Source organism: Lycorma delicatula, chromosome 1, assembly GCF_047948215.1.
Source record: "Lycorma delicatula isolate Av1 chromosome 1, ASM4794821v1, whole genome shotgun sequence".
In the NCBI taxonomy this organism is placed as follows: Eukaryota; Metazoa; Arthropoda; class Insecta; order Hemiptera; family Fulgoridae; genus Lycorma; species Lycorma delicatula.
This window is the reverse complement of record NC_134455.1, coordinates 344,880,978-344,906,672: the sequence shown is the minus strand read 5'-3', so window position 1 is coordinate 344,906,672 and position 25,695 is coordinate 344,880,978. Positions and strand designations below refer to the sequence as shown.

Below are 25,695 nucleotides of genomic sequence, written 5' to 3'. Positions count from 1 at the left end.
AAACAATACATTCATTTTTGCAACGCCGCAAAAAATCATAATCTGACTATTGAGTAACAGATAACTATTGATAAAAGCTAATAATTGATGGAAATAACTGAGTTATCCAAGCGCCGTTGTTTACATCAGGTATACATACAGTAAATTAAAAACAGACGTTATTTTGATAAAACTCTCGTAGTAAACTAAAGATATTTCTTTGAAAATACTGTTACCACAAGAAAGTTTCATTTATGATATTCTGTCACATTAAGAAATAAAAATAATACTTTGTTTGTGTCGGTTTCCGTTAAGAGATTTTTCAAAGAACTTATTATTTACTAACAAAACATAGCAGTATAGTTTTGGAAATTGTAATAGTACTGAGGAATAGGAAGGCATAAGATGGTTGAAAGAGTGATATTTTCGGGCACAGGATGATCGATGGGAACTGAAACCGGAGAGTTTAATGAATTCAGGTCGGTGTCATTATAACTGAAAAACATTGCCATTAACTGAACAGTGATAATTATAATTTTTATCAGTAATTGTGCGATTCAAATGATGTTATCAATTTATTCATTGCTGTCATTTTATAGTAAAGAGTTAAACAAACGTGGTCATATTTATTCCCTAAATTGTGTTTGAAAAACTTGATCGACTGCCATTTAATAAAATTAGTGTTTCCGACGGATACTCAAGAACAAAGTAGGAATCACATGTTTTAGTAATAAAAATTTTTTTAATTCTTCAATTTTTTTCACTTTTTGAAGTTATTTAAATAAAGAAGTCCATGTGTAATACTTTGTTTTTACTTTTAATAAAAGTATTTCTATATTTAAAGAAAGGAAAAAGGTTTCTATAGGTTTAATTTTTATTCACTAAGAGATTACAATGTACGTTTTATTTTTGATTGTTATCTTTAATTTTTGTTGCTATATCTACCCGTACCTGGCTAATGGTCTGAGAGCAGAATTCCGTTGTTTTTCAGGAGGAAAATTTTTTACTCGATGAAGGATAGATTTATTTACAAAGGAAAGAAAGGAAAACAGTGGTTAATATTGAATAACAGAATTAAATAAGGAAATTGTATTATTTTAAAAATGTGACTATTTTTAAGATAAAATAAAAATAAAAATTAATAATAAATGTTTACTAATAATAATTTAATTTAAATAATTTTAAGTTAACAGTATTTTCCAAAAAAAATTATAATTACAGTATTTATCAGAGTAAGTCATGTCAAATAGTTATCACAGGTTACGTTCACGGAATTACTTGTCGGGAGTTGTGAGCGTAGATTTAATATATTATGGCGATGTTGTTGGAACCACTGTAATATCTGTCGTTAGTACAACTGATGCTTTTGGTCTTAATATCAATGGTTTTGACGCAATGTGTAATGAAAATTTTGTATCCACTATTTCCCTGTAAAAAAAATATTACACAAATTATCACATTTTTCCTCATACATACGATTAAATTATTTTGTAATTCGTTTTAAAAAGTGTAATTATTGCTAGTCCTAAAGAGAAAAATTTTAAATATATATTTAATAAAAAATGATTAATAATTAATTCTATTTTAATATGTATATATGACTTTGAGTATGAAAGTGTAGCGAACTGAAAAACGATAGTGGTTGAATCTTTTCAAACTCTCAAACATACATCATGCACTTAATTTATTTCAAATAGAATACTATTTTATATATTTACTAATTGACCCGGCAATGCTTCAACAATATATAGCGAAGTATATATATATAAATTAAATGGACACAATTGAAAGTTTGATAAAACATTAAAAAACTGAACATTACGGAACTTCACAAAATTTAACCTTCATATAAAAGTATATGAAGCCAGAATGTAACTTTTATACTTCTAACTAACTATATGAATCTGACTTTTATACTTTATAAAGTCCGAATGTAAATAAATCCAATTGTCAAAACAACAGCACTATCTATCGGATTTAATTCAAACTACTCTCTAAATATAATAGTCGATTCAAAATCCCCATAACTTTCGTCTAGTCAGATCGAGGATGTCAATAGCTTTAAACCTTCTCCGAACAACGCAGACCATTCTGCAAAAAAAAAACCGGGTGTAAATCGATCCAGTAGGTTTTTAGTACATATACGAACATTGCGTTTTATATATATAGATTTATGAATCTGGAAAAGACTTTTCGTTTTTCTGTTCTTTTTTTAAGAAAGAAGTAGAATTATTTTTTCCCGTCAATAGATACTTTAATCTAATTTTTTTATACACGTATTGTAATATTATGTGTTTCTCATAGTAACAGATTTTTATTATCATTTAAGACTGTTTATTTAATGAATATATTTACTTACCCATCTTTATAATCAGAATTGATGCTTGGTACGGCTACACTCAATTTGTCCGGCAATTTAGGGATCGTTTCACCTAGTAAGATAAACTCCATTTCACTTCCAAAGTTTATTACAGTCAGGTATGATTCATTTCCGGATAATTCCCTGAAAATTAAAAATAAAATAAAATAATTATTTATACAAGTTTTTTTATCACTTTCTGCTTTGTTTTTCTCTGAAGTTTATTATTTGTCGGAGAAATCTCTGATTTATCAGAAAGTTTTATGGAACTAAAAACGTCCCACATTCTTCAGTCCTTTAAAAACTCATTAAATTATCTTTCGAGCTTAATTTCAGTGGATTATATGAATACACTAGTTATTAAGTTGTTATGAAATTAAAAATAATTAATTTAGAAAATTTTATCATCCTTTGAGTTTCTAAATATGTTACGTCAAAGTATACATGGAAAAATGCTACATAAATCATGTATTACTCCAAATCTGCACCTGTACCATCCAAAATTAACAATATTCTGTGGTATGATAGCATCATTAATATACCCCTAAATAATATATAAGAAGGTAATTTTATTTAATAAAATACACAGCAACTGAGAATGTTTATAATACAAAGAACATCAGTCAATTAATTAATTAATAAATATCAAGCACTAAGCAAAATAATAATGAATTGAAAAAAAAATTAAAAGAAAAACAATTTTTTTATATCCTATTAAATTATATTAAAAAGTAAAAAATAAAAATAACACTGATGTACCTATAAAACAAAAGGTTTTTAAATGTTTCTCTAAATGTGATATCTTTCTACACATTATTATTTTTTCCGTAGATTAAAGATCTGAGAGTAGAATCTTTCTATTACCCTAAGTTTAATAGACATGGCTCACAGAAATGTTACGGGTTGTTATATATTTACATTAAAACTTCGGAGCAGATGCTCCCCTTTTGTAGGTAACCTCAAATAATCTCGAATTAAAGTCCTCCAGAAATCAGCTAGCATATTAAAATTTCATTTGCCGTTGTAACGATTTTCCACGACTGAAATATTTTTTTTTAGTGGAAAAGTTCACTGTGTGTTCATCTTTTACTGCCCGAAGTTTTGGCAGGAAGAAATCAAGATGTGATTGCAGAAGATGGATTTTTAGTAACAAATTTTCCATAGCTCTGTATGAATTTACCAGTTTAATGTACAACAACCTGGTAATTCTGTGATCTCGATCTGTGATCTCAAGTTTAGCTTGGTTTTTTGATTTGTTTGACACTTACAAATTCGTTTCGCTCACCTAGTGATATAAAATTTGACTCATCGGATTGTAATTCAAACTCTGAATCATGATTGTCTTCTTTCTTAATGTCCGCTTCTTTGCTGTTTTAATGAAAAACTAGTTTCAGGAACCACCCCTGTACCATGTTTTATGTATATTTATATTAAAATAATAATGGTTGTTTACCTGGTGAATGCTAGAACCCATGTTGATACGATATACAAATTGAGATCTCCCCTTTGTATAGTCGGCTTTTGTCTTAGATCTATTAACTGCTTGTAAACTTTATAATGACTTTTCTCGGCTTTTTTCTGGGTTTCCAAATTTATTTCCCAGTACGATGGGTTAACAGTTCCCCACGTAAATTTATTACTCGAAAAACCTGTAAAATTGTTATTTTTATTATTACGTTATCGGGAACAAATTATATTTGCGGTTTAAATATTAATAAGCTTTTCTTTCTAGAGGATAAACAATCTGTGTGCATATTTTAGATTCCACTATTATTTAAGAGAAGAGAATTAATAATTAAATCCCAAATGAAAATAAAATAACATCCAAATAAAAAATAACAACAATATAAGAAAGTGTACATCGGACAATCGGCCTATGTACACCGATGAATGTCTTTAACTTAGAATTAGATACTACGCTTTATTATTATTAATAAAAAACAAATAAGTGTGTCGCGATATCGTGAATGTTCAGGGAAGTGTGTCGTCGGTCAAAAAAGGTTGGGGACGACTATTCTATATCTATATTTAGAAATCTACGTATGTTAATTTATCCTCGATTTTATTTTTATGGATGTGCTATCCTTCTTTGGATGAATAATCCTTCAAAAGATTGTTCATCTATTCTTATATCGATATCAACCTTCACCAAACCAGACAACGGAACTCTTTTCCTATAATTCAACACGATACTACTGCTTACGAGAAATTACTCTACCCTTGCCATTAAATAAATCTCCCCACCAATTTACATAATATACAGTTTCCTTTAAGAAATTAATATTAGTCTGTTGATGAATTTTTAAATAATAGTAATTAAAAGAGAGAAGAAACTCGTTGAATTTGTTTAACATATACGAATCCTTAAACTAAGCCAATTTTCATAGCTTTTGAATTTTGGATTATTTTATAATCTATATTTAATGTAAACTCGCGCGCGCGCGCGCGCGCGCGTGTGTGTATATATACTTTAATTTTTTGTCATATATTTGTATTTTAATAAGTAATGTAGGCTTTATACACACCTATTTTTTATTGATATAAAGTATATAATGTCTTTTTATGAACCGATCAGCATAAAGAATTTTTTATTTTTTTTGTTCGGGGAAAAAGTTACCAGATGGCATGAAGAAGCCTATGCAAAATAATTAATTTGAGGGCCCTTTGGTGCGCAAATCCATTCATCTATCTCCCGATAGATGCTCTATAGGTAGACCTGTTTATAATTTTCCATCCACTCCCCTATATTTATCTCTGTTTCTTCCGCGTTTATATTTGTGTAATTTTCAACATTCACAACGGATCTAAACTGGAAATTCGGGTGTTTTATAGATTCATTCTATCTTGTAATTTGTGTTTCTAAATGTAAGTTGTTTGGTTTAAACATTTTATCCTTAAAAATGATTCTTTTTTCCTATCGGTGAACGCTGATATGTCTTACGAACATTGGAATTACTAATAATGTAAACCAAAACTTTCGATCTGTACTTTCCGTAATTTTTCAAATTTCTTTAGTAATACTAAAGCGATACACATTTCTTATATTATTAATGTACATTGCATTGATAATCCGTTTTTAATTTACCTCCATTTAGTGAATCGTTCCACGGAAAAGGGCCTCGCTCTGGATCTCTAATTGCTAAATCACCAGCGTTGTAACGATCTCTTTGTTGATCCTTTCGTACCATACTGCTTGTCTGTCCCAATTCGTCTCCTTGATATGTGACTGCTGTTCCAGGTAGCAACATGGATAGCATGGCAAATCCATCCACAATTTCATTTCCCATTTTAGTGGCAAGCCTCGTAACATCGTGGTTTCCTGTCTTTAAAAAGAGAAATAAACAAAAGTAATTAATACTACAAAATATTATGAATTTAATTTATTAGGAAAATGAAGTTTTCAGAAAAAATAAGTAAAATTTCTGTGGGAAACTGAGTTTGAGGTAATATTTATATAAAAATGATTTCTGATTATCGGATTTAGGAGTTGGTCACCATTATCAAAAAGGAAAGAGGAGATTTTAATTGGAGATTAGAAATGTTAGAATATTAGAAAGAAATAGAAAATTAAATGGATGGTCAGAAAATAGAATGAAGAACGCGATTTAGTGAGAGAAGTAAACAATTATTTTTAACTGTAAAATGATGTAGAAGATGAAATAACACGTTTGACTCGTGGGTATTTCGGGTTTTACAGTATTTATAAATAATGCCATTGCATTAACTGATGAATACTTTCAATAATTTAGGTATGACGTTTTGTCAGTAACAATAGATCTTGCTTAAATTTTACTGTATAGTAATAACATTAATAGTGACCAAACATGGCGCTGAATTACCCTAACATTAAAGGGAAAATAAACCTAAAACTCTTCCTTTCTACGAATCGACAGTCATTCAATTCGTCTTTTAAGAAAAAGATGAACGTTTTATTTATAAAACGTCTGCCAAGGTAATCCTAGTAACAAGGGTAATATGTTATAAAATTTTGTGGACTTTAAGAATTGAATAAAAGTTCGGAAAAAACAAATAGCTTTTTCAGTTCGGGCTAGGTTAGTTGCTTTTGTTGTTAATAAAATAATAATTATTACTACTATCTTTTCTGCTAAGATCACTATAGTTTCTATTTTGAGTACTGTTTTCCTTTCTTAGTTTCATCTTTTTATCACTTGACACGTTTCGGAATCACTCCGTTGTCAAAACGTATTGTACTGGTACTTTTAAATTTCTGTTAATCTTTAAACAGCGTTTAGCCAACGCTCCTCCCCATATTTGACGTCATGCCTCATCTGGCCTTCTTCTTGCTTATTTCTTATTAATGGATATTCTTATTAATGAAGGACGCGATTTAGTAAGAGAAATAAACAATTATATTTAACTGTAAAATGATGTCTGAAGTTTTCATTTTATTTATCTATTTCCTGTTTGTAATAAATTGAGGTTCGTGAAAAGGACATCCGGTTGATTGTTCATCTGTTCATTTATGACCGTTTTATTGTTAATTTTTAATTGAAAGATTTTTTAGTTTTCTAAATTGTTCATTCTTCTTCCTTTAACACATTTGTGAATTAATTTCATTGGTTCTTCTATTTTCATCGGGGTATGTCCTTCTTTTATTAAATTCGTTGCATAATTAGAATCTTGTTTTTGATTTTTAAAAGATCTCATGTGTTCGCTGTATCTTAATTTTAATTTTTTCCCGTTTGTCCAATGTATGGTGCATTGCTTTTACATTTTGTTTTGTATATACCGTTACTATTTTACATAATTTTCTTCTATGTTACTATAAAAAAAGATTTTTAATTTTTTTTTTCTATTTCTTACTTTTTTATTATACTTTTCTATTTTAATCAAAGTTCGGAAAAACAAATACTTTTTTATTTCCGGCTAGGTTGGTTTGCTTTTGTTAAATATTCAGAAAATCTAATCGAGTTTTACGTAATCAGTACGCTTATATAATAATAAACATCAAGTTTACTTACCACCCAGTCGGCCCATTGCCCTTCGACCATATTGTCAAACCATAGATCAATTAGATACTTATATACGGTGGAATTCGATTCGATATCAGCGTACAATAAATAGAAATTGAACGGTAGCTGTGCTCCCTGGTTTGTATCGTTTCCATAATAAAGCGTTATGTCATCTATTGATGTATACGCCTCGGTTAACATTATCCTGAAATAAATAATTAAAGTTAAAATTGAGAATTACGTTAAACAAATCGTTTCACCTTTTTGGTTTAAACATTTTCTTACATAAACTGCAAAATGATAAAGAATTAGAAAAAAACACTAAAATAAATTTCACGTTTGTCGGAAGTGCTCTAGTTTTAATTCCATGGAAGTTTCAGATTTTACCTGTCTCAGATTTTTTAACTAGAGTTAAAAAATGTCTCAAATTAACTAGAGTTTTACAGGATAGGCCAACCATAGTAACAAGTAATAACGTCTTGTATCGCAGCCGACTTAGATTAGTTACAAAGGAGTCTTTGTAAAAATTATTTTTCTAGTTAAATAAGGATGAAAGTTCCACCGAAATCAACTAAAATTTCATCGCGGATGTTGTCACGCCAATTTAAAGTGAAAACTTTAAATGAGTTTTTGTGGGCTGAACTCTCTTTTTTAAAAAAGCTTGTATTACTATTAAAGTAATGTCATACGGTGGACTCCTACTTGGCTAAATGTCCGGGTATGATTTTGTCCATTTTTTTGGAAATGAAAATCATAATCCTAGAAGGTGATTATAGGATAATTAGTTACAATATTATTCAGATGGTTCAGAACATTTAAGCGATTGTTGCGATAAAAGGCCGTTCACTAGACTGATCTTTTTAAAACAAACTGAAATAGGAGTTACTCATAATGAAGTCACTAAGTAAATGACTGAATGAAAACTCAAACCTGACATTCTAATTTAGATAGGCGCTTTGAATGTACAGAACGGTTCGGAAGTTCGTAAAGTAAAGTTTGGAGTGCTTTGAAAGTAGGCTTAGTTGTTAGATTAGATCGTATGCACCTCGCCGACGTATAAACACAATAAATTTACCGCTGAAGGGTACTTCATACTTGAAAGTTGATATGGATTTTTTATTACGTAATGGTAGCGTGCTACTTTAAATCTCACATAAGATTAGTGTCACCACATCACTAATGTAAGAACGCGGTAAGAGTGTTCAATTAAAATTGTACGGACTGATGTACGGCATAAGCTACGGAGTCCGAAAAATGCATCACGGAAAAATTCGGGGTTGGTTAAATCGTTCATGGGAAAACTGGAAACTACTGATAGGATATTTATTTTAAAGGTTGTAATATCGTAATATCAAACTACTCTTAATAGTCTTTCTGATATTTACGAATTAACTTTCGCCTCCATAATCGCCTAACCTAACTTCTAACTATAAGGAGTTGCATAAAAGATATGATGGTAACAGTACAAAAAACAGTAACAGTTGGTTTATGATGCGCTATCCTTTGTAGATTATAGAGGCTAGATTTTTTCTTTACCGTGGGAGTAATGTTTCTTTGATTCATTCTTCCAGTCCATATACCTTTCAGTATATTCTTTAATTCCTGTTACTACGTTAGGATCGATATTAATCTATCCAGAATTACCTTGCTTCCTTGTTCCAATCTTCCATTGTAAAAAAAATGTATTCTGTCTCTTTACGGTTTGTCATAAGCTATGAAGAAAGATTATTGAAGAATTGAAACCAGCCATCCCAACTTGCAACGCTTACATTATTCTGAAGTATTTCCAAAATTTGCTTGAAAATAAGCTTAACAGGTTTTTGTTTTGTGTTTACACAAGGATTAGAACAATTAATGCAAGTTGTATGTTATATTTATAACACATTAAATATTATTATTAAAATAATTAATTATATGTGATTTCCACAAACGTCCTTCTTACATGGTCTGTTTCTTCACTGTAGAGACATTTTAAATGCTCTGTATTAAGATTTCTTTGCGTACATACCGTACATAAGCGGTATGTACGCAACCGAGACGCATGATAACGGAATTTATTTTATATGCTTATAATACAATACTGTAAAATAATATTTACCTGGTATGATTATAAGGAGAACATTTTGCATAAGAATCGAGGAATTCCCGCCATTCGTAAACCATATCGTAATCATCTGGCCAATCTTCGGTGTAATTGTGATTAATTTTAAAGTATTCATTATTGCATGTTTTAAATTCAGGGAAACAAAGTTCGTCATGTAATTCCGGATCTTCCGTTAAATATCTAACAGCATCTACTCTGAAACCATCTACGCCCAAATCCAACCAGAATTTCAAAACTTCCTGAAAATAAATTATTTTAACCGACGGTTTATTAGTGTAAAAACAAAGATATGTGTATTAATTAAATTTAATCTATTTTGCAAATTACTTTCTTCCTATCGATGTTGAATCATGAACAAAGAAATCAAATTTGAGTTTTAGATTAGCAGTAGGATAATCTGTAATCGCTTTGAACATTTTTATCAAATATGTTTAATGTTATAATAATAGAAATGTTAAAAATGTCAACTTAAAAAGTGAAAAATTTACTCAATTGAATCCGTTATTTAAAAAAAAAAAAATAAATAAATAATGTTTTTTTTTATTTTATTTCAAATATTTCAATTTTTTTCTCGGTTGCACTGACGTTAAAGGCAAATCATATTAAAATAAATGTAACAAATAAAAGTTGAGATTTAATGTTTATTAAATAATAAAAATATCTATTATAAAGAAGAATGGTTTCAACCGATCAAATGTAAACTTACGAAGAAAAATTATGCAAATAATACTTAACATCATTTCACCTACATTTATTGTTTTGCTTTATACGAGATATCAGATACTCTGGCTACAGTTGACACTCTCAAACCTGACCGTCCGATTATGTTATTTTAGCTAAGCATTTTTAAAGAAATATAATAAGAAAGTTCTAGATTTACTTTTTATTAAAATAAATATTTAAAAAAATTTCTTCTAAAATGATAATATGCAAGTGTTTTTTAGCTTAAAATCTATTTTTATTAAGGTAGTGGTTTACCTCCTTCAGCTACGTTGTCCAAGAGTGAGAAGACACAAAAATTAGTAGTACTCCAATTTTTAGAACTGGCGATACTTTTATGAAAAAAACTTTTAATACTAGATAATATTGTTTTAAAGACTTTGCTCCATTTTCTATATAATTTGTTATAAACTAAAATCACATTTTATACAACTCCAACCCGTTCAATACGAATATTTGTTACTTTGAAACTTAATCACCTCTACAAGATTAAAAACAAATTGGTGACATTGATATTTGTTTTACATAAGATAATACAACAAATTGACGATTTTTAATTAAACTATTTCTTACTTTCTCGTATAATACAAATTAGAAGTCATTAATAATATAAAAATCAAAATATTAAATCGGGTTTAATAAGTTGAAACCGTACAAAAATCTAGGGAAATGTAGTTTTTTTTATTTTCCCTATCTTTTGTATTATTACAGATCAGAAACTGTAGGTGTAATGATTAAAAATATAATGTATTTTGCTTGAGAAGGTAAACGACTGGCAAAGGTTGTTGTAATGTATAGCCAATTTAAAAAAATAATAGTCCAAATTGCTTTACGCCTACCTTCATATCTTCTCTAACTTTCTTGTTATAATAATTCAGTTCTGGTTGTTGAACAGTAAATTTATGATAGTAAAACTGTTGACGTTCTTCATTGTATGTCCAAGCAGAGCCTCCGAATAAACTCAACTGGAAAAAAATATAATTTTTTTTATTAATCGGGCATTTATTAGTATAGTACTATTAAATTTAAATTAAAAAACATACTAATACGATAGATTTTCTGTTTTACAGAAAAGTATTTTATAATACTGTAACGTAGTATACGACTTGAATCATTCCGGTGTTTTGTTATCAATCTCTCCTCCCTGACTCCTCTCCTCCCTGGGCTATAAAAAACAAATTTTTCTTATGAAAAAGTCGGGGGAGTTTTAAACTTTGTTTTTCAGATAAAAAATTCCTTAGACTATTTGGCTACGAAAGAATTAACATGGTGGTAGGTAACAAAACAGTAATACTTGTAATATTTCTCCTAGGATTACAAACTTGTTTTCATACTATCGGTTAAAATTTGATATTTGAACAAAAAAGTTATGCACTTAAGAAAAACAGCATAATTCTTAATAAAAATAATTATACGAAGAAAGTAGAAGTGTATGTATGTGAATTTACAGGTATTCAACTTACAAGAAGTCCCATCGCTTAGTTTAGTTTGTGTATAATAGTGTATTGGCAAATATTTACGTAATAATTTACAGATGTTGTTGAAAATGAAGTCCATCCACTTCTATGCTCTTGTCAACATGACTACTCTTCTTTGCTGTATCCTGTCTACTTCCTGGATGTTAGTAGTAATGCTTGTCTTCAGTTCCTGCAGGCTGTTTGGCTTGCTTCTATAAACAATTTATGTTTAATAATTCCGTAGAAAGTAATCTGAATTAATCAGACCAGATGATCTTGGTGGCCACAATTCTTTAGAAATAATTCTTCCACCGCAAACATCCTGTAGCATTTCCATAGTACAGCGAGATGTATGGAAAGTGGCGTTGTCTTCTTGCAACTAGCAGTCACATTCATCCTCATGCAGTAATGCTACGAACTGTTGGATAATTTCTTGGAAGAAGTCAGTATCCACAGCTTAAAAAAAATATTAATCGTCACCTTGAAACCACACGTTATACTCCTTTTTTTGTGGGTGTAGAGGAGATTCAAAGTATTTGTGCGGGTTTTCAGAATCCCAAATCCGGTAGTTCTGGCTATTAACACATCTACCAAGGTAAAACCACGCTTCATCTATGAAAAACACTTGATCTAAAATGCCAATGTTGCTTCTAATGAAATTTATTATCAATAATGAAATATTATCAATATTTTGTTAAATGTTTTTGCCAATTTTAACTAAATAACGTTCATGAATTTAGTATACAACAACAACAAAAACTTTTACAACTAAAAGCTTGAAAATCCTGAACATTTTTAGCTGTTTCATGAGCTGTGATTTTATAACACAGCTCTAACCGCAATGTTTTCCTTTTTTATCTCCAAAACACAAATATAATTTTAGATAAATCTTCGTATAAAGAAGTATTAATCGTTCGAACGAATTAATCGTTCGTGCGCTGTGCGCAGCTGCCCGGCGTACCAGGTGGTCCGTTTTGCGCCAATAGCAGTTAAAATAGAAAAATGTGAGCACACACAACAAACAAATCCACGCGCCATCCTTTTTTATGGAAAGTGATGATTGTAACACTCTTTATTAATTAACATTTCCATCTTATAATTCACAAAACCATCACGAGTTAGTGGTGAAATGGTTACAACACATAACAGTTAAATATTAATATACATTAAAAAGTTAGACGTTTGATTATCCAATGAAGTTTGCCATAACTATGGAATAATCTTAAACTTTGAAGAATTTCTTTTTTCTTAAAAGCGGTTGAAGAAATTTAAATGTGAAAAATGTCATTTTTTTCTGCATTAAGTGATACGCATGTAAATTACTTACCCAATTATTTGGAGGTAGTTTTGTTCCATTCGGAAATATCTGCTTTGGATCTGTCCAAATGTAGTAATCAGTATATGGCTCGATTCTCTTAATCGATTTTTGAAACCATTCGTGTTGATCGCTTGTGTGATTCGGTACGAAATCGAGCAGAATGTACATACCTATGGTTTTTTTAGAATAAACAATTAGATTAATTTGTAAAAGACATACACAAAACTACAATTATTTACATTATATATTACCGAATTGATTTAATAGAAAATTACTTTCTGTGAAAGACTTTTATATTTTTGAAGAATTTTATTTTATTTATAAAAATACAAAATGGGATAAATTAAATTCATACAATAGTTTATTATTCTGCAGAAAATCATCTTTACAACAATAACAGTGGAGCCAATTCCTATAATTGCCGTTTGATTAAAGAAATTACATTAAATCTTTAAAACAAAAATAATTGCGTCATACATTTCTTTTATTTAGCCGTTAACTGTTAACTATTTATCCATTCTAACTTAGATTAATTCCTAGATGTTTAATATTCTAGATATTTAGTTCCTAGATATTTTCTTTTTCCTTTTTCAACGTAAAAACCAAATTGTTTTATTTATCTTGTGTATTCTTTATTTTTAGCCCGCTTAGCTTTGAACTTTTATATTAAGCTCCTGCCCACATATATTAAAATTAAACGTCTTTAAACGTCTTTACCTTACCAAAATTAAGTAAATCGTGTATTACTCCGATCTCAATGAATGTAATTTGCACCATTATTCGATGGAATAGTCCAATATTCATGGTTCTGTAACGGATTAATATTTCATCAGTTTTGATATTAGTATTGTACCAAATGTAGATCCTTGTAGTACAGATCTAGCCTCAAAATTATCTAGATTAACGTCTTATATATTAAATCTTTCAACTGATAACACTATCCATATTTACAGAATTATATTATTCGTAATAGTTTTCTGTTTTTGAAACACAATAAATTACAATTTTATAATTTATTACACGTCACAGACTTTTTTCCACAAACATTGAAAGTCATATCTACGTCATGTATTAATTTAAAATAGGTTGCTAACATCATTGCTGAATTATTTTTTTATTGGGAGTTCATAATGATACAAAGTGAAAACTATTTTAACTTTTAAAATCCTACATCAATTCTTTTAATGATTTATTTGTAGAAAAATAAGTTTTGAAAGTTTCCTTCATTTGTTTGATAAATATATTAAAAATTGACGTTTTATTCATTTAATTGTAAGAAAATGTAGTTTAAAAAAGCACTGAAAATTATAATATATATTTTCTACCACTTGAACCTTACTTATTTCATATATTTATTAAATTTATTGAATCACAATGGCTGTAAGTGCTGCATTTCAAAATTGAATGCGTTAATGTAATAATATTACAACAATAATAAAAAAAAGGCTGACAACACATTATAGGTTATAGGTTTTTTCCGTATGCAGCAAAAGCCGCTTTCCGGGAAAGTCCTAAAACTTTGGGTTGTTTCTGATGCACGGCTTACACACATCTTAATTTAAAATATTCATAATTTTATTTAAATATAATATTTTTTTGTTTATTTAATTAAACGATTAAAGCGCGTGAGCATACCGTATTTAATTCGCGAGGGTGTGGCGGTACTAGCTACGACGGTCGACAGTAACTAAACTAATGTAATTTCACAACTTACATAGAACTAATTTCGCTTACACGATCAGCAGACTGGTGTAGCTGCGAGGTTTAACGCACAAGGTACCTAGACGACCGGGGGTCACGAACTCGAAGTTCGTGACCCGGCCAGACCGACTTACTTTTTTACACTTTAAATATCATTCATTTATTCAATTCTAAGCTCGCCTGTAAGTCACAATATAGCAGTAGTTTAGAGCATTTTTTTGGGGTGTAGTACGATTTTCATAAACGTTTTTTTGCAAATATTGTTAATTTTTTATTGTTAACAAATGTGTCTAAGAAATATATGAGCTTAATTAGGCGAAATCTAGAGATACTAAAGGTGACCTTGCTCTACAGTATCAACCCCTTGACCTTTAAATATGAAAATTTAATGGCATCAATGCTCCATATATAGAAGTAATTTGACCGAGTTTTCTCAAATTCGGTCTAGTAGTTCTGGAGATATAAGGTGACTTAGAAGCCTACACCGAAACACATACAAACGAAGATTAACACCTGAAAATTTCCATCCGGTTTTTTTTTCAGTTACTTAGGTATCAAAATGTGAAAATCGGGTGAAAACAGCATATGGCCAAATTGGACCGATTAAAATATTTTCCCTTCCAGAGCTACAGATCTGCTATAGCGCTATCTAGTCGGGTAATTTCAACAGTAATATTATTTTGTAATTCTGTATTCTACTTGTAATTACTAAGAATTATTAATACTGTAAAATGAACAGTTTTACATAATATCAATTTCTTACATACAGGCACACATACAACCACACACACGCGCGTGCACTCACGTCTCTCTCACATTTCTCGTTAAAAAAAATTAATTTTTCTCTTACAAAATAAACAATCTTAGAAGATTTTTAAGAACGGTTATTAAAATGGTATAATAGATGTAGATATGTGGCTAAATTTCCTTAAAAAAATAAGAACAATAATTAAGTCGTGTATATATAATGTGATGACAGTTTTTACTTCTTTTTACGAAGTAAAGTAAGTATTGTGATTGCCAAAAATTTCGGTTTTCAAATTTCAACGGAAATATCCATTTTGACCATCCCTGAATCCATTTTGATTAGTTTCGGCGTGACGTCTGTACGTACGTACGAATGTATCTCGCATAACTCAAAAACGATAGCCGTAGAATGTTGAAAATGTTGATATAGGACTACTGTAACATCTAGTTGTTTATCTCCACTTTTGATTGCAATCGTCTAGACCAAGTGTTCAAAAAACCCAAAATCCAGTTTTTTGAATTTTAGATTTTTTCTTAACTCTGCAGTAATAAGCCCTCATTGAAAGCTTTTCAACGATGTATCATAAGTGATAGTTATTTTCATTGGTTCCAGAGTTATAGCGAAATGAAATTTTAATTAATTAAATATTTGGTTCTTACAAGGAGAAGGCACATTGGTTCGAATCCGACTTCATGTACATATATTTTTTATTTAAATAAATTAATTTATTAATAATTATTAATCTCAGATTGTAAAAAGCGTTTACAATAAATAATAACAATAAAAAACAAAAATGAAAAAAAATCAGAAGTTATTAGTGAAATAAAATTTTATGTACTTTTCATTTTAATTTTAAAAAATTTACAAAGGTTAATAATTAATTATTCATTAATACAAAAATATATTTAAATTAATAAAAAAGTTAAAAAAATATACGTACATGAAGTGGGATTTGAACCGATGTGTGCATGGTTACAGATCCGACACATTCTCACTTGAAACAACATAAATGAACGACTAACTACTTAACATAACTACTTCAACGACTTGAAACAAAATTCATATTTAAACTAATATAAAATATTGATACGGACATGACAAAAAAAAGGTATGCAATCTGGTTTCCACCACAATGCAACAGTCCACTTTATTAAAGAATTGGAGGATCGTATCTCACTTTCAGATGAAATAAGTTTAAAGGAAGTGCAGCAAAAAATGTGTTTATGTAATTTAATTGGCGTACAAGGAAGTCGTGTAGTGTACACATCAAACATTTTATTTTTATAGAGACGTTAAAAGCTTATTACAGTTTATTAAATCTCTTTGTATGGATATCAATAGTTGTATTTTTGTTTCATACGTATTTTTTGTATTGCGAATGAGTATTCTTTAGCATCATCTCTTAGAACCAATTAGTTATAATTAGTTAATTTTTAAAAGTTATTTTTAAAGCAGTTAGTTATTCTTTAAGTAGAGACTTGCTGGTCTCAACGTTGAAAGTTCTAATACATAAAAAAGGCACAATGCTGCATTCGAATACGCGCGTGTTTTTATATACTCACTATTTATATACCATTCTTTTTCCTGTTTAGCCTCCGGTAATTACCGTTTAGACAATACTTCAGAAGATGAAAGAGGATGATTTGTATGAGTGTAAATGAAGTGTAGTCTTGTACAGTCTCAGTTCGACCATTCCTGAGATGTGTGGTTAATTGAAACCCAACCACCAAAGTACACCGGTATCCACGATCTAGTATTCAAATCCGTGTAAAAATAACTGATTTTACTAGGACTTGAACGCTGGAACTCTGACTTCCAAATCAGTTGATTTGGGAAGACGCGTTCACCACTAGACCAACCCGGTATAGATTACTATTTATATACCTAAAATGTCACACCTGTGACAAGTAAAAACATGTTTAAACAAAAAAAAAAAACAGCGCTATCTGTTGGATGTAAAAGCAAAACACGCTACACTAAATGTTTTAAGATTGAGTTTCAATGTTTCCGACGTGTGTCCGCTATAGACTAAAGAACTACTAAACCGATTTACGCGCGGAGAAAAAGGGAGAAAGGGAAAAATCGAAAAGGTAAAAGGGAAGAAGGGATAAATAGAAAAAAGAAAAAAGGGTAAATGGGAAAAGGAAATTGAAAGGGGAAAGGAGAAAAAAGAAAAGGAGGAAGGGGAAAAGGAAAAAGGAGGTAGGGGAAAAGGAAAAAGGGAAAGGGGATAAAAGAGGAAAATGTGTGAAATGTAATGGAAAATGGGGAAAGGGGAAAGGGAATATGGTAAAAATGAATACGGAAAAGAAAGGGTAAAAGTGAAAGGGTAAAGTGAAGGGTTAAATCTTGTGAAGTTCCGTAATGTTCATTTTGTTGTAAAAAAAAAAAAAAAAAAATATGTTTTATCAAACTTTCAATTGTGTTCATTTAATCTATATACACACTCAAATCTAGCAACAGAAAATCACTGCCGGGTCTGCTAGTATATAATAATTCAGTTTGAAGTACAAGAGATATGAAATTTTATCACGTAAATTAAAGAAAGGCTGTTACTACATCCGCTAATTTATGATTTATCTCTTAAGTATGACAAAATATCTCATTTCCTCAACTCCTCTTTTGACTCAATTTCTACGCTAGTATTTATAAATTGCTTACCTCTATCTTTAATATTTTTGACTAAACTTTTAAAGTCGTCCAGCGTACCAAATATCGGATCTACATCAGTAAAATTCGATATATCATAACCGTTATCGATTTTTGGCGATGTATATATAGGTGATAACCAAATTGTCTTGATTCCGGTTTCTGTAAAATAATCCAATCTCGATCTTATACCTGAAAAAAGAATAAATTAGAACAATTTTTGTTTGTTAAAAGTCATTAAGAAATCGGTCAGAAAATTGTTAACAATTTTAGGGTTAGTGAAAGAGGATGGAATATTAGCTGTGTGTATCATGTACGTCATCCATTTTCTGTTTTACAAATTTTAAGTAAAATATACTTCATTCATTATTTTTTTATTTCTCCGGAATTCTCATGTTGAAGTATACATTTTAAAATTAATAAAGAATAAATTGTTCTGTAAGCACTACCTCGTCCAAGAATGAAAATAATATTATTTATAGTAATAATAATAATAATAATAACTCGCCGCTTAAAACTAGTTATTACACAATGATTTTATGGTTCACTCAAAAGAAAAAAAGAAGAAATTACTAAATTTCATTGTGATATTTCATTTATATATATATATATAAATCGGCTGAAGTGTTTCCGAAAAAAATAAATAAAAAAACTTGTTAAATAATTTGCGTATGTACGCAAGTACAGCGAGATAAGTATACGTAGCGGGCGATGTCTATGCACTGTGAGTGTATGAACATAAGATTAACTGATTCATGACTCAAAATAGAGAGAATTCAGGTAGACAAATGCCCTCTATCTCGTTTAATTTTCCTTATATCGCCATTTTTTATTTTGAAAATAAAGATTTATGTGTTGTGAATGAATTGTAGTATTTTAATTATATTTTGTGTACCTGTACAAAACAACTCTTCCACAAAATAAATAACTTTGTAACTTCTTAAATGGTGGCCATTAATATTTTATAATCATTAATTATTCTCTTGATATTACTTTTATTGAGTAATGATTTTTATTAGATAAAAATGTTAAACCTTATCGTGAAAAAAAGCCGCCTCACTTATTCAAAAGTTTGGATAAACACCTGTAAATGTGGCTGATAATCTTTAAGCAGATCACAAAGATTATGCTGTGTTGACAATTTCGTCCTTCTTTTCACTTCCTTCATTATTCAGTAAAAAATGTTTAATAATAATAATGTCGGCCTCCGTGGCGCGAGTGGTAGCGTCTCCGCATTTCAACCGGAGGTCTTGGGTTCGAATCCCGGTCAGGCATGGCATTTTTCATACGCTACAAATTTCCATTCGGCAATTGATGACAGTAGTAGTATGATGATGATAGTATAATGATCATAGTAGTCGAAGCAAAGTCCGCATATCTCATTAAAAAAAAAAATTATAATGGAATTATCATTAATAAAAATTAATTAAATAGAAATTAGATATTTTTACTCAATTAGTATTGCTGGTCTTAATTTTATTACTGCGATTTAGTGTAGTTAATTGTGAGGGTAGTGAAAGAAATTGAACAATATAATTTTCAGCATATTGTTATTACCGTGTGTAAAATCTTTCGTATGTTTTTTTTATTTGATGTCTAGAATTAGTCCTTTAAGTTTCGCCAACATCTCATCGGACTCCCTGTTTATATATATATATATAAAATATGTGTGTGTGTAACTGAAAAAGTTTTACATAAAATTTTAAATTTTATTAATTTCTAAAGAAAAATTGTTTAACCACGCATGAAATCATTGTAAACTGATTTCATCATTTTAGAATTCATTTCATCAATAATTATGTTACGAAATTGCACTCATGTAAATTTTTCACGTTAAATAGAACATGGTTACAGATTAAAATAAGGATTATAATCAATATATATTTTTTTTAACACTTAAAGATAAAAATAATGTATTGCTAGGAATATTTTTTATAAAAGTCTCAAATGAACTACGCTTTATTTATTATACTTTTATCTGAAAGCAGAACAATCTTTCAAAAAGAACAGTTCGAAAATCTCAGTATTAAATTCTTATTAATTTAGGAGACTAGGGTGTCTTAAGTGGCAAACGGGTCTGAATTTATTCGATACTTGGGTTGGTAATAAAGTACTTTTGGTTTTTTAGTGTGAAATAAAACTGAATTTTTTTTTTATACTTTGTTCAATTATATATTTTCCATTTTCTCAAATAATCTTTCGCCATCTTTCTGGAATCTTCTTGATTCCGCGCTGGTAATATTTCTGGACCTTATCAGCAAAATCTGAGCCGAGTGCTATTACAGTTCATAATCATTACTAATAGTTATACCGTTCAAATAATTTTTCAAGCATCGAAATAAATCTTAATCTGATGGTGCAACATCAGACCTACATGGGGGATAAGAATCAGTTCCCGACCGAGTTCTAATAATAATTTTCCACTAATCACCGAAGATTTGTCTCTGTGGAACATAATTTAGGTCGTTTTTTTTTTACTGCTTCCTCCAGATCCATTAGGTGTTGAAAGTAAATATCTGAATTGATCTTTTGGTTTTTCGGAAGCAGCTCAAAATATACAACACCATTTTGTAATCATGCGATTCTGAACCATGATCGTTTTGATCGATGTTTTTGTAGACGATCCAGTTTTCATCTCCGATGATAATTCATTTAAAAAAAGATCTACTTCATCGCGTTTGAGATGCATATCCCATATATCGATTCGTTGTTTTAACTGAATCTCTTTCAATTCATGCGGAACCCGAATATCTTGCTTCTTAACGAGTCCAAAAGATTCGATGTGATTTGTTGTGTGCAATACATTTAACCTCTCCCCAGTCAGTAATAACCTATATCGTTTGGTGTTTAAGTTTAATTATGCCCTAATGTTGGAAAGTGGATAGTTTTTTCCATTTCTGTTTTTTCGATTTCTTGTTTTGTTACAAAGTGTGTTCCGTCATTAAATAAATCATTAGTTTTTAAATTATATTCTTCTATTTTTTGTACAGTTATGTTAATAGTAATTTATCGTTCCTACTATCAGATTTTAACAATTTTCAAAGTTGTAGGTGCTATTTAGGAAATCACATCTTACGAATTTATTGACTGAAATCTTTAATGGTAGACGTTAAAATGAAGATTTTTAATTCGTCTCGTAACTTATTTTAAATTATGATCAAGATCTATTCATTAGTAAATGGACCGATTTTTATGATTAATTTTTTATTTTGTAGAGGTCCCGTGGGTGAGGTTAAGTTCTGGAAAATTCCACATAACTAAATGAGATATTTTTTAAACATACCGTTACGTTGCCTGTTACTTTTTATTTTTCGTAATTTGTGTTGGATTTTGTTGATATTATATGGGATAACGTAATTCTGATGTTCAAGATATCATCGTGAAAAATTCAAGGAAATTAAAAATTTTTTAAAATCTTACATAGAGATATTTTGGTTAATTTAGTAAAATTCCGCTGTAATTTTGGGTTTGCTCTTGGTTGATTTTTACACTTTTGTAATGATCTACTTTTACTTCTTTGTACGAACTAAAGGAAATATTTTAATCGCAAAAATTTCGGTTTTCGTATTTCAACGGATATATTCATTTTTATCATCCCTAAATCCATTTAGACTAGTTTCGGCGTGACATCTGTACTAACGTACGTATGTATCTCGCATAATTAAAAAGCGATTAGCTGTAGAATGTTGACATTTTGTATTTAGAACTGTTGTAGCATCTAGTTGTGCACCTCATCTTTATATGTAATCCACTGAGCCAGAGATGTGTATGCAGTCAGATCTGTAAATAAATCTGGATTTTGGACTCTTTCTTAACTGCACTAATAAGACCTCATTGAGAGCTTTTCGACGATATATCATAAGTGGTACTTATTTTCATTGATTCCAAAGTTATAACCAGATAAATGTTTAATTAATTAAATATTTGGATTTTACAAGGGGAAGGCACATCGGTTCGAATCCGAGTTCATGTACATATACTTTTTTTAACTTTTTTTTAAATTTAAATATATTGATTTATTAATAATTATTAATCTCTGATTATAAAAAAAAATTAACAAAAAATAATAATTCAACAATAGGAATTAAAAAAAAATATGAAAAAACCATCAGAAGTTATCAGTGAAATAACATTTTAAGTACTTTTCATTTTAATTCAAATATTTTTACAATCAGAGATTAATGATTATTTAAATTAAAAGAAAATATGTATATGAAGTCGGATTCGAACCGATGTCTGCATGGTGACAGATCCAACCATGTTCTCACCTACACCACGTAGAGCGACGTAATTAATATAAAAACTAATATAAAATGTTGATACGGACACCACAAAAAAATTTGATGCAATGTGGTGTTCACTAAAATGCAGTTATGTCAGTAACTCGGATTTCAATGAATCTGTTAAACATCTGTTCCGTAATTAATAAAATAAAAATAAAAATTTAATTACCTAAAATTTCGTTGATTGTTTCATTATTTAAACTAAACTCGTGCCCGATTACATGTTTGGCCAAGATAATCAACAAGAAATGAAATTTCTAATACGGTCCTGTTTTTGGAATATTTTAATTAAACAAGTCATTTTGTAAATCTTTGCCGATGAGTTTAAAGCTTAATAATTTCGAATCCTTAATTTATTTGTCTATTGATTTTCAGTAAACTTAGCCTTTTTCTGAATACTTTTCGGCTTAATTAGATTTTTATGTCGAACAGAGAATACATCGTGAAAAATGGAAATTCGAATAATTATTGTAACTGAGGTTTGTTATTCTGTTACTATCTATCATTTCATGTATTTTATCGTTTCGTTTTGCAGTATTAAGAAGAATATTTATTAAAACACAGAAAGAATAATACGATTTTCTATTTTTCGTCTGTTTTTTTTCCAATAAAAAACCGATTTTTAAATTGTTTTTATTTAATTTTTATCGGCTATATTTATATTAACTTTCTCAGAATTAAATTCTCTACAAATTTTGTTACAAAATCGTTCGTATTTATTATTCATTTAACAAAGCTATTGTACTAAAACCTTAAAAAAACTTGTTTTTCGACACCGAAGTTTGTGTTTTACGTCTATATCTTAAAAACTACTGAAGTTATAGTTCTGAGATCGGTTTTATCCTATTTTCCAACTCAAATTATATAAGAAACCAACAAATTTACTTCTTAAATTGGGTCCCAAAAATTACAGTATAGCTTCTTTTTATTAGAAGAGCTGAAATCTGGATGAAAACCTTTGCTAACCGTAACTCGAAAAAAGCGTTTCTAGACCTATTTTTATATGAATGTTTTTCATTACTTCACCACTAGAATATGTCCTGAAAGTTTCTAAAAATGATTCATATTGCCGGTTAATATCTTTTCCCATAGTCTTATCGCAGAACTTCAAAATCCCTAAGCACATTAAGGAACACAAAATAAAAATTACGTTTAAAAAGATTATAAAATGTAATTATTATAAAAGTTTTTTGATATTTATAAAAAAAAATTACATCTTTAATAAATAAAACTTTAGTGTGATCTATTCCAAACACAATTCAAAATCTTTTGATGATGGTTGAAGAATCGAAATGCGCGATTATTATTATTAATTTTATTTGATACAGAATTATTCTTTAATATATATTTTTAATTTATTTATCGATCAATTGATAAAATAAAATAAATTTACCTTCGAGATCACCTTTCCCATCTCCGTCGCTATCTTGAAATGATACTGGATAAATCTGATATATAACGCTCGTCTGCCACCAGTCTAAATCCTTTTCCCATATTTTCCATTTACATTTAATACACTTAATTTTCAATAAAACAATTAGAATAAATATTACATTTTTAATCGTTAACATTTTCATTTCTTTTGTAAATTAATTCTGTAAATAATGAGATAAAATTAAAATTATTGTACTAATCGTATTAGCTTTAATTAATGCAGCTATTCTAATCGAGTACTTTCCTCATAAATGCAATAGTATGTCCAAGTTTTGGGTGATTTATATAGATACTGTGTCCTTATCTCATGTTTTATTCAAACACTTGTAAAAAGCAAAGTTTGAAAGCAGTTATCAGTGATCACAGCAAAAAGGTAAATGATCTTATGACAAGGTACATTTTTTACTCAAGCTTTTTTTTTGTGATTGTCATTAAAAAAAAATTGAAATTACTCTCCAACGTTTAATGACCTATTAATTCGTTTTCTGCTAATCACCATTTATACAGTAAAGATTTCACTATTTTATTAGTTACTATATATATATTTTTCTAAATAATGCGTAAATTCATATTTAAAAGCAGTAAACTTTTTAAGTTTTTACTTCCGTCTAGATAGCGCTGTAGCCCTAGAAAGGAAAGTATTGTAATCGGACAGTTTGGGTATATGCGGTTTTCACCGGATCATCAAGTTTTGACACCTAAAGAACCCAAAAAACCGGATGGAAATTTTCCGGATGTTAATGTTCATCTGTTTGTGTGTTCGGTGTTGGCCTCTAAATCACCTTATATTTCCGGAACTACTAGACCGATTTTGAGCAAACACGGTCAGATTACTTCTATTTATGGGGCATTAGTGCCACTAAATTTTCAACTAAAAGTGGATGGGGGGGGGGGAGGCTGTAGAGCAAGATCACCCTCAGTATCTCAAGATTTTTCCTAGCCACATTTGTTAACAATAAAAATTTAACAATATTTACAAAAAACGTTTTTGCAAAATCGTATCCCATTCCAAAAAATGCTCTAAACTACTGCTATATTGTGACCTTATAGGCGAGCTTAGAATTAAATAAATGAATAATATTTAAAGTATAAAAAAGTAACTCGGACAGGCCGGGTCTCGAACTCGATCGCCCGGTCGTCTAGGTACCTTATGCGTTAAGCCTCGCAGCCACACTGGTCTGCCGATCGTACAAGCACAATTTGTTTTTTGTAGTTGTGAAATTAGATTAGTTTAGTTAGTACCAACCGTCGCCGATAGTACAGCCACACCCTCGCGAATTAAATACTGTATGCGCGCACGCTTTAATTATTGAATTAAATAAACGAAAAATATTACATTTAAATAAAATGATGAATATTTTTAATTAAGTTTGTGTGTGTGTGTGTGTGTGTGCTCGCGCGTGTGTGTGTAAGCCGTACATCAGAAACAACCCACAGTTGTATGACTTTCCCGTCAGCGGCTAAAGCCGCGTTCCGGGAAAATCCTAGAATTGTGCTGTCAGCTATTTTATCATGCCAAATAGCACTTCTGTTGGCTGGAGGTTTCTTCTGAAAAATTGCAGTAAACTAGATCTTTATTAAGAAATAGCTTTTCTCTTTTATATTGATGATGAGGTATTTTTTTTTTGTTTTTTGGAACAGAAGGTTTTTGAAGTGATTTGTTTAACGTTAATTATGTAACGATCAGAATAATTTTTTTTTTAAATTTAATATTATTTATTTATTTTACAAAGAAACAATCAACATAAATTTTAATCTGCAATACATTAACTTTATGACAATGTTATTTAGTTTTTACCCCAAAATGTTGCAATTTTTAACCCCTTGAAAAAAATTTATTGAGCTATTATGATCAAGGATTACGTTATAAAGATTTAAAGATTCAATTATAATTTTTACAATAATAATATTATACAATAAAAAAAGGTAGTAATATTATTTTTTTACAGTATTCTCTGTAATTATTTCCA

At 29.4% G+C, this 25,695-nt stretch overlaps 1 protein-coding gene across 1 annotated transcript; it reads right to left on the bottom strand.

The window, feature by feature from the left end:
• Nucleotides 1-1,289: 1,289 nt before the first annotated feature.
• On the bottom strand, nt 1,290-23,862 carry LOC142317905 (alpha-glucosidase-like). Its single transcript, XM_075354444.1, has 10 exons — nt 23,685-23,862; nt 18,021-18,200; nt 12,920-13,080; nt 10,975-11,100; nt 9,410-9,654; nt 7,321-7,516; nt 5,424-5,661; nt 3,792-3,987; nt 2,339-2,482; nt 1,290-1,407 (listed from the first exon to the last, which is right to left on the bottom strand). Exons 1-10 carry the CDS (start codon nt 23,860-23,862, stop codon nt 1,290-1,292), a joined length of 1,782 nt encoding a protein of 593 aa, XP_075210559.1.
• Nucleotides 23,863-25,695: the final 1,833 nt, after the last annotated feature.